The following is an 11,179-nucleotide window of genomic DNA, read 5'->3' as shown; positions in this document are numbered from 1 at the left end:
TGTTTTTCGAAAAGAGGAAAAAAAAAATTTTCTGCTTGTTTTGTTTGTTTGTTTGTTTCTTTTCTTAAATTAAGTTAATCGAAACAAAATACATAAGTAAATAAATAAATAAATAAATTAGTATTAAAAAAAAATGGCGTAAGTAAGTAAGGTACACGTAATAAAGTAAAAAAAAAAGAAACTTTTCTTATTACAAAATGTTTTTATCAGAAAAACAGGGAAAAAACATAAAAACATAAAAACATAAACATAAACAAGTTATTTGTATATAAAAATAAACATTGACCGTTAAATAAATAAATAAATAAATAAAAACTGAATCATTAAATTGAAAATGATCGTGATGGTATAATATAATGTTTTTCTATTTCCACGTTTTCACTCTTTTTTTTTACTATTATTACGATGATCACATTTTTAGTTAATTTTTTTTTACGGTATAAACGCGACGTGAAAATCGACATTTAATGGTCGAAAACATTAAATTCTAAAGAGAGAGAAAGAGAAAGAGAAAGAGAAAGAGAGAGAGAGAGAGAGAGGAGAGAAATGAAAGAAAAAAAACCGAAATGGAATTTTTTAGAATGTTAATTATTAGACTTATACAATCGAAAGTAAATTTTTTGTTGTTGTTTTTGTTGTTGTTGTACAAAATAAATTTTGTCGTAACGATAGTAAAACAGAAAATTAAAACGATGATGATAATAATAATGATGATGATGATAAAAATGTTTATCGTCGAATTTTAAAAAAAAAAAAAATACGTTTTGTTATCATCAAATGTAAAATTTTTAATTTAAAAAAAAAATAAATTTGTGCTTTTATTTTGTATAATAATGTCTTACTTCCGTTTTAATTATCATTATGTATATATATTGAGAGAGAGAGAGAGAGAGAGAGAAAGGAGGGGGAGATGGTAAAGGTCACAGAGAGAGAGAGAGAAAGAAACGGTGAGAATCGCATAAAGGGGGGAAAAACGGTGAGAGAAAAACAGAGAGGGTATAAACGGGGAGAGTTACACAGAGAGAGAGAGAGAGAGAGACAAAGAAAGAAACGGTTAAAATCACAGAAAGAGAGAGAGAGAAAGAGACAGTGAAAATTGCAGAAAGAGGAGGGGAAAGACGGTGAGAGTCACAGAGAGAGAGAGAAGGGAAAAGAGTGTAAACTCAAGCATAGCCTTTATTAATCGAAATTAACATAAAAACTATTATTATTATTATTATTATCATCATCGGTAATAAACGCGTCAATTCCTTCGTGATCATCAGATACTTTTCCAGCATCTTTTCCAGGTGATTTTTCACCTTTTTCACTTAATAATTAATGACGGTCAATTTCGTAATTTTTTTATTTTTATTTTTATTTTTAAATTCCATTCCAAAAAAGGCGTTTTTGGCGCGGTTTCCTGTTTTTCCGACTCATATTTAAAATCATTTCCGGTTTTAAATATCATATAATCAAGAATAAGTTATTTTATTTATATATCCGCTATTTCGGCCGTAATTAGCATCGTCTTATTATTATTATTATTATTATTATTACTCTCGAGAAAAAAAAATTTTTTTTTTAAATAATAAAGCTAAAAAGGTTTTTTTTGTAGTTGTTGGTTGTTTTGTTTTTTTTCCCCCCTGTAATATTTTACTCAAAGTTTGTTAATAATAAGACAAACGATTTCTACTTTTTCTTTGTTTTTTTGTAGTTTGTTTTTTTTTTAGTCCAAGTAAATCATAATAAAAAAAAAAGTAAAAAGTTGTGGAAAAGAACGAACCGCAATTTTTTTTTTTTTAACGGTTTTAAATATCGTTAATCGTTCGATATATCGATCGATTATTTCCTAAATTTTTAGGTTTTCAAGACTTTTTTTTTTTTTTTTACGAACGACAGGTTTATTTTGACGTTTGTTAAATTTATTGGTTTGTCATTGACAATGTAAACGGATGAACGTCTTATTTCATTTTTGATTATTGAAAACCGTAAAATAACAAACAAACGAACAAACGACTCAAAAACAAAATTAAAAAAAAAAAAAATTTTGACAATCGATTTCAATTCAATAATAATAATAATAATGAAAAATTAATTACGAAAAATTATTATTATTATTAATGTGCAAAATGTGTATTAAATTTTTAAAAAATTTGTTTGTTTGTTTTAAAATTTCGCGTTTTCTTTTGCATTATTTTGCATTATGTAAAAAAAAAAAAGTGTTTGTTGTAATATTGTTTGTTTTTTTTTTTACGATTTCCAAATGTTTCTTTTTAGTTTAGTTTAAAAAAAAATTTTTGTTTGTTTGTTTGTTTGTTGCAACAATTCATAAATTGATATTAAAAAAAAAAAAAAAAAAAATTTTTTTTTTTGCAAAAATGTACGAAAAAGTCTTAGAACGAAAGAAAAATTCGGTAAAAAAAATTTAAAACGTAAAAAAAATTTTAATCTCCTTCCACGATTTTTTTTTTTTATTGTAAAATATTTGAAACGTTTCAATTTTAAAAATTAAATTTTATCGTGCCATTTGTAAAAAAAAACAACAACAACTCTCTTTAGTTTTTCCAGGGAAAATTTTTTTGCTTTTTAACGATATTTTCGAATTTTTTGTTTGACCCTCACAAATTTTTACTGGAGAATCCAGAGATTGAAAGAAACTTTAACGGGGGGAAGAGGGGTCGTCAGCGTAAAGCAAACGTTTGTACGACTCCTCCAGAAGATAACGTAATCTCTAAGACGTATTTTCAAATATCACCCCAACACAAAACAAGTAGTCGAATGATATTATTTTGATTTTCGATAAATAAAACCCTATTTCCGCTTTTATTTATTTCCGGTAACGATTTTTAAAATTTTTTACCATTCGACTCGTATCGATTAACGTAAAAAAAAAAAAACCCGCGAAAAAAAAAAAATTTTCTTTCGTTTTCTTCTAACGGAAAATTTTTTTTTTGTTTTATTTCCGGTCGGGTGATGCTTCTGCTTTTGCTGTAGTACCTACCGCGAAAATTTTTTTTTTTAAAAATCGAATAATACATTATCAGGTTTTTAATCGTTTCCTTAACGTTAATTAAATTAATATTTATTAAAAATAGGATGACGTAGTGTCACGGAATCGAATATTATTATTATTATTTTTTAATTACGGATAATAATAATATAATTTTTATTAATTAAACCGTGAGAATCGTCATAAAGGTCAAAACTAAAAAAAAAAAATTAATTAAGGTATCGTGAACACGCACATACCTCCCCCAACCCCCTCAACCACCCACCCACGCACATATAAATGTATGTAAAAACCGGAAAATGAATTATATTCGTTTTTAAGTTTTTCCAAACGAGTTTAAACAAAACAAAATGAAAGCCGTTGTTGGTATTTTTGTGTTAAATATTTTTTGTTTTTTTAACGTGGAAGGAATGGATTTGGGTGAGCAAATAATAATAATAATAATAAATTTATTAAATAATTTATCGCAAAAAAAAAAATAAATAAAATTTTTTTTTTTTTTGCTTTTTTTTAGGGGACTTGATACCTTTGTGTTCGGCAAACGATCCCGAATTGAATACCTGCGTGAAAAATTCAGCACAAAAACTCATACCGCAAATAGTTAAAGGTAAGCAAGCATAAGTTAAACATAAGGAAAACTTGTTTTTTTAAATAATAAAATCTCGAACCCATTACCGGAAATAAATAAAAAATGAAATATATTAAATCGTCCGATCGTTTTTTTTTTTTTTTTCGAAATCGTTTTGGCTAAAGTTTGGGTCTGTTAGTGACACGTCGTCAATATAAAAAAAAAAAATCGATTTCTATGCTAATTTTATTATTATTATTATTATTTTTAACCGTAAAAAATGCGACAGATTTTATTTTATTGTTTAAACAAAAGGATATTTTATTTTTTTATATGTATACGTATGTAAAACCGGAAACGTCAATCATCTTTTCGCGAGACCGTTAAAAACACGTTCAACACGTCATCGTAACAAGTAATAAAAAAAAAAAAAATGGCGTACGAAACGAGGAGAGGGTGGGGAACCCGGGGAGGGAGGTGAAAAAATTTTCTTTTTTTAACGTTTTTTCCATGTGGCTGTTTATTTTTAGGAGTTCCTCTATTGAAAATTCCGCCATTGGATCCGATGATTTCACCGGAAGTTAAAATGTCGGAAAATAATGAAAAAATACAAATCGACGTTTCGTATAAAAACGTCGAACAATTGGGATTTTCTAAAACTCAAATCGATGACGTTTCGTAAGTTTATTATTATTATTATTATTACGGATTTATTTTCCTATCAATTATTTAAAAATTTTAATAAATAAATTTAAAAAAAAAAAAATTTTTTCCTTTTTTTTGGCATCGTGGAAAAAAAAGAAAAAAAAATTTTTTAACCCGTTTTCCGTTTTCATTTATCATTTTTTTTTTCCTTTTTTTTTTTAAACTCATTTTTCTTTTTCTAGAAAGTTCTCGATTTTTTCTTTTTAGAGTCGATTTGAAAAATGGTTTCATGATATTCAACGCAAGTTTTCCAGTTTTTAGTTTTGCCGGAGATTACGTCGCAAAAGGTCACATATTCAATTATCAAATGAACGGAGAAGGAAAAGCGAATCTCACACTACGTACGATTATCATTATTATTATTATTATTATTTATATCGATTAATTAATTATTGGTCGATGAGTGATCGATTATAAATAATTTTTATCGATATCGTTTTCGATTACAGAAAATGCAAAATGCGATTTGATAATCAATTTCCACGTGGAAAACGATCGGATAAAAGAAGATTCCGTTGTATTTCATTACAAATTCCACGACGTTTATATCGACTATGATCACGTGTCATTTACCGGTGACGAAAAATTGGGTAATTTTCTTTTTTCTTTTATCGATAACAATTATTATTATTATTATTTCGATTCGGAAAATGGATTTCGAACGCGAGAAAAATATTTAAAATTTAATTAATAAAAAAAAAAAAAAAAAACGAAAATCGTGGGATTATACAATGCGATGATGATGATAATTAATCATCCATTATTGACAATTTTTTCTCTTTGGGAAAATTCTTTATAATAACGCGGAGAGGGTGTGTGAAGGCTGGGGAGGTAGGGAAGAAAAGAAACATTTGCCAAAAAGTTAACGGGGAAAAAATTTAATTTGAAAATAAATAAATATCAGGTGCAAAATTTTCACGTCGGGAACCGCAAAATCTACTTATATGGAGCTTTATCACCCCCCCCACCACCACGCCCCTCACCACCTCCCCCTTCACCAACCTACCAACGAATATTTACCATTTTGCATGAGAAAAAAAAAAACGAAAATCCCGATTAATAAATAATCAGGTTCTATAAATTATATATTTTTTTTTTTTGGAAACCGGTTCTTCCACGACCATTTTGTTTTCTGATATTAATAATGATAATGATAATAATAATAATAATAATAATAATAATAATAAAGCCTTTAAAAAAAAAAGCAGAAGACTAAAAAGAAAACGTAATCGTATTCATTAGTCGTAAATTGTTAAATTCCGACGATTTGCGACTAAAAAAAAAAGGAAAATTTTCTGTTTTTACATTATCATCATCATTATTATTTTCCTTTTTTTTGGTCGACAAGGTCAAAGTTGAAAAGGGGGCCATTTAGAATTTAAAAAAAAAAAAATTTAAATTAAACGTACGTTTTTTTTTTTTTCCAGCGAAAACAACGGCTGAATTCATAAACGAAAATGGTGTTGAAATAATGAACGGATTCAAACCTTCACTCGATAGATATTATGGAAATTTGTTCCGGGAATATTTACGTGGATTTTTCGAAGCTTTCCCATATAGTATCCTGTTCCAAGAATCCTAATCCTGGAAGAAAAATAAAAAAAACAGGAGGATCTTATCACATACGAAGTCGAAAAAGGATTTTGATAACGGATATGATATATGCACGCAAAATAATAAATAATTTTCTTTTCTTTTCTTTTCTTTTTTTTCTTTCGCTTATTAATTTTCCGACAGAAATAATAATAATAATAATAATAGTAATGATGATGATTATTAACGAGTGTTAAAATTATTTATTTAAAAAAACATATTACATAAAAATTTCTAGAATTTTCTTTTTTTTTTTTTCGAAAAAAGATTCGTAATGAAATCCTCTTAATTTATTTAGGTTCAAATAATTTTACATTTGTTTTATTAACGAGTGAGAGAGAGAGAGAGAGAGATAGAAAAATAGATAGATGGAAGAAAGAGAAAACGAGAGAGAGAAACGACGTATTCCTTTTAATTTTTTTTTTTTTTAATCTGGGGCTTTATACGGAATAAAAAATAACCTTTGAGGCCATTTTTTTTTTTTCCTAACTAACCGTTTATTTTTTTCGTTAGCCAAAAACTGGGAAACCACAATACCTTGAAAATAAAAAAAAAACCTTTTTTTTTAATCCTTTGAGAACCGAGTAATGATAATAATAATGATTTTTTTTTTTTTTTTTCATTTAAAATTGAATCGAACAATCGTAAAAAAAAAAAACCGGAAATAAATGATCATCATGTGAAAATTTAAGATTAACGATCATCACACATTCAAACAAATGAAACTTTTTTTTTTTCCTTTTTTTTCCTTTTTTCCTTTGAATCTTTTTTTCGAGGCGAAGGGTTGGGGTTATATTCGACACGATAATCGTAGTGGAAGTAGATAATTATAACGATGTAAATAAAAATTTGTCGAAAGTAAATTAAAAAAAAAAAAAAAAATTTCGTAATCGTTTTGTTTGTTTGTTTTTTGTTTGTCGGTTTCACATTTTTGTAGGTAAAAAAAATTTCTTTTTATTGCTAACGTTGTTACAATCACTGATCTAATTATTATTATTATTATTATTATTATTATTATTAATTAGTGTTAATAGTTGTTGTAAAAAAAATAGTTTAATAGATTTTTTCGTTTTTTTTTATTTTCAGCAAAATTTTAATTTATAATTTTTTTAATGTTAGGCATGCGTTTTTTTTTTCTAGTTTGTTTGCGTTTGTTTGTTGTTGTCAGCAATTTTTTTTCTTTTTTACAATTTAATATTAATTTATAGTAATTTATTATTTGTAATAAATTTAAAAAAAAAAAAAATCCACCCGATGTTAATTTTATAAAAAGTTAAACAAAATAAAAATAAAAAAACATTTTTAAAGCAATGACGTGAAAAAAACAAAAAAACCAGATTTTATTATAAATAATAATAATAATAATAATAATAATACTTGCAATGATGATGATGATGATGATGACGATTTAAATCATAAATTATTTTTCCCTTCGAATAAATTATTTTCAAAATGGCTGTCAAACGCAAAAAAAAAAAAAAAAAATTATATTTCGAAGTTGGAAAATTTTACAACGAGATAAATAAATTAAAAAAAATTTTTTTTTTAACGAATTCGAAATCGACTTTGGTCCACGATTAATTCCATTCGATTTTAATAATAATAATAATAATAATAATATTATCTGAAACGATGATGATGAAGCTTTTACGACGATATCAAACAAACAACAAAAAATTTCCCCACAAAATTAAATAATTTTTTTTTTCTTTTCCTTTTTTCCTTTTTTTTTTCAATCCACGTGACTTTAAATCGTAGAAATGATAATGATAATAATTAATTAAGTTTTTTTTTTATTATTATTATAATTATGCATAAATGAATTATTAAAAAAAAAAAAATTTGAAATACGCCAACGTCGAAAACGTTTTTTTTTTCGCTATTTTCCCTCTTTTTTTTCCATTTTTTTTTTTTTTTTATTAAATTAATTATTAAAAATCAATGAACGAATCGATTGGGGACCTATTAAAGATTTTTTCAAAAGGAAAAAAAAGGAAAAAGAAGTAGAAAAAGGGGGGGGAGAAGAAAAAAAATTAAATTTTCCAGGGGAAGTAAAAAGAAGAAAAAAGCAAAAAAAAAAAAGGAGAAGCGTTAAGAAAAAAATTTATATAAATGTATATATATATATATACAAAGAAAGAGAGAGAGAGAAAGAAAGAAAGAAACAAAAAGAGAGAGAGAGAGAGAGAAAGGAACAGAAAGAGAGAGAGAGAGAGTCCAAGTTTTTATGAATAGACTCGTGAGAGACGTTTTACCTTAGAAATTTTTTTTTTTTTTTTTTTTTTTTTACTTTTCTTTACGTAATATTGAAACTCATAAAATATTTGTTGATTTTTCCATTGGAAAAGTAAAAAAGGAAAAAAAAAAGAAAAAAAATGGAAAAGGTTCAAGTGATAAATTTTAATTTGAATCATTAAACGTCTTTTTCTTCCTTTTTTTCTTCTTCTTTAATTCTTAAATTAAAAATTAAAACGAGGTCAAAAAAAAAAAAAAATTTCTGCATTCCTTTTAAAATTTTCCTTTTCCATCTTTCCTTTGTCCTTTTTTTTTTTGGAAAATTATCTTAACGTACAAAAAAAAAAAAATATAATTAATCCTCGCCATCATCATCACCATCATAATCATTTCGTATTATTTTCCTTTGAATCCTTTGACTATCCATCTTTTTTTTTCTTGACGTTTTTTTTTTTTTTAAATTTTAAATTTATTTAAAATGTTGGCGGCGGCCTTTACACTTTGATTACACAATTTCCTTTGTCATTTTTTTTTTGCTGTCCTTTTAATGTTTGATGCCTTCCATCTGATAATTATGTTTGTCTTCGACACCATTTTTTGTTTTTTTTTTGTTAATTAAGCACAACATTAATCGATTTCAGGCTCGTTTTTGTTTTGTTTTGTTTTTTTTTTTATGTTTTTATCAAAATCCTAATTTTTGTGCGTGTGTGTGTGTGTTCATCTTAACTAACCTAATTAATAAAAATCGCACTTTAATAATAATAATGATAAAATTTGTTTACGTATTAATATGTCCTCAGGTGCGAGTCTTCGTGTTTTTTTTCCGCTTCAACGAATTCGATTTAAATGTCAAAAAAAAAATTATTTCCCATGCTTACACGTTAAACGCGTAAATAATGATAATAATAATAATAATAATAATAATACTTTTTTTTCGTATTTAAAGGACAGGAAGTAGAGTAAAGTAACGATAGGATGACGACGTCCTAAATTTTTTTTTTTTTTTTTTATGGATTGTAGCAAAAGGTTTTTTTTTTTTTTTACCTTTTCTCGATCGATAATTCGATTAAATTTTTAAATCGAATCATTAAAAAAAAAAAAAGGTTAAAAACGATAAACCTTTTTTATATATACATATAATTACCGTAAACTATTAAAAAAAAAAAAAAATCGTTTTAAAACCTTTTCGTTATTGAGGTTTATTCACAACAACAACAACAACAACAACAAAGTCGTTAACTTTGTCTCCTCTTTCTCTCTCTTTCTCTTTTTTATTTATTTTTCCAGCAGGTTTTTTTTTGGAGAAAAAGTGAAATATATAATCGCCATGAATAAGAAGAAGACTTATTTTTTCAAAAAAAAAAAAAAAAAAACTTTGACATTTGGTTCCGGAAAAAAGAAAAAAAAAAAAAAACTGAAATAAAATGCCATAGAAGGTCATATGTTCGAGTATATTTGAAATGCATTTTTGATTATCATCACATTTTTTTTATTACGTCATAAAAAAAATGATAATAATAATGATAATAATAATAATGAAAAAATTTTTTCCAGATGTTTCGATTTTTTTTACTTTTTTTCCCTTTGTCCAGTATTTGGGTTATAAAATGGAGTAAACACAAAACAAAATTTTCTTTTTTTTTTATTATTATTATTTTATGTCACGTGACGTTATCACTCTCTCTCTCTCTCTCTCTCTCTCTATTTGATAATAATGATGATAATATGTAGACATGATATTAGTGTCAAAAAAAAAAAATCTTCCTGACTATCAATTTGTATAATAATAATAATAATTTTAATTTAATTTTAATGCGCCATTTTTTAATCTTTGTCGGCGTGAGACAGAAAATTTTTTTTTCTTCTCATCTTCTTTCTCATCTTCTTCCTGTGTGAATGTGTAAATTTAAAAATGAATGTTCTTCTTCCCTGTTCAGGAAGTTGTTGTTGACGACGTACGTTTCTTCTTCTTCTTCTTATTTTTTTTTTTTTATCCAAAAATAGAATTTTTATTATAAACTTATTTTAGAATATTGTCCAACGTGTCGACGATGGTTTTTTTTTTTTTTAAATTTTTATCATTCAAAACCCTTTTTATTATTATTATTATTATTACTTCATTCCTTCTTTTTAAAAAAAAACTGTTAAATTTTTATAACAATTGTTCATTTCTTAAAATCTATTATTATTATTATTATTATTATTATTATTAAATTTAAAAAACGAATAAAAAAACTTTTTTTTTTGTTACTTTCCAGCACAGTTATAAGTGGATTACCTTTAAATCTTTCAATCATTTCGAAAATAAATTTCGAAATAATTTTCGAATAGGGAAACGCGAGGGTGGGGGGAAGGAAGGGAGGGGAGAAGGGGAAAAGGTGGGGAGTATGGGGAGAAAAGCAACAGTAAAACTTTTTCATAAAAAAACACAACAGTTCGGTCGAAATAAATAAATAAAAAAATCGTCATTATTATTATTATTTATGTGTTCGTTTCGTTTGCATGAATTTTTTATGATAATTATTATTGTTTTTGGAAAATTTTTTTACGCGTTCGTGAGTTACACTTAACAACAACAAATTATTATGCAACGAAAACAAACAAACAAACAAACAAACAAAATTTAATGATAGGTATTAAATGTTTATTTTTTTTTTTTTACTTTAATTGGCGCAAAAAAAAACGTTAAAAGTCATTAAGAAAATTATCATTACCCTCCTCCTTCTCCTCCTTCTCCTTTCCCTCCTTCACTTATCCTTAACAAAAAAAAAAAATCTGTCACCTAATAATAATAATAATAATAATAATAAAATTAGTCTGGAGAAGCGGATGATGGTGGTGGAGAGAAAATTGAAATTATTATTACGTCGTAAAAATTTATATTAATTATTTATCACCCTTTAAAAAACTTATGAATAAAACAAACAAACAAACAAACAAAATAGAAAAATCGAAAACTCAAAAACCGGAGTCGTTTGTCAGTGGTAATAATAATAATAATAATGAGTTTATATATAAAAACAACAAACAATTTGAAATTTAAATGAATTATTTAATATAACAAAAAACAAACAAGTTAAATTTTT

General features: G+C 25.4%; 1 protein-coding gene across 1 annotated transcript; it reads left to right on the top strand.

The window, feature by feature from the left end:
* Positions 1–3,342: 3,342 nt before the first annotated feature.
* Positions 3,343–5,847, top strand: Phum_PHUM614850 (uncharacterized protein; the record flags this gene model as incomplete). The annotated part of the gene is made up of 6 exons (XM_002433086.1): positions 3,343–3,412; positions 3,507–3,599; positions 4,091–4,238; positions 4,473–4,606; positions 4,715–4,855; positions 5,693–5,847. 6 exons carry the CDS (start codon positions 3,343–3,345, stop codon positions 5,845–5,847), a joined length of 741 nt encoding a protein of 246 aa, XP_002433131.1.
* Between the last annotated feature and the right edge of the window lie 5,332 nt (positions 5,848–11,179).

The sequence above is a fragment of the Pediculus humanus genome, genomic scaffold (assembly GCF_000006295.1).
Source record: "Pediculus humanus corporis 1103172108322 genomic scaffold, whole genome shotgun sequence".
Lineage (NCBI taxonomy): Eukaryota > Metazoa > Arthropoda > Insecta > Psocodea > Pediculidae > Pediculus > Pediculus humanus.
Note: the sequence above shows the minus strand (reverse complement) of the source record. Positions and strands in the feature narration are given on the sequence as shown.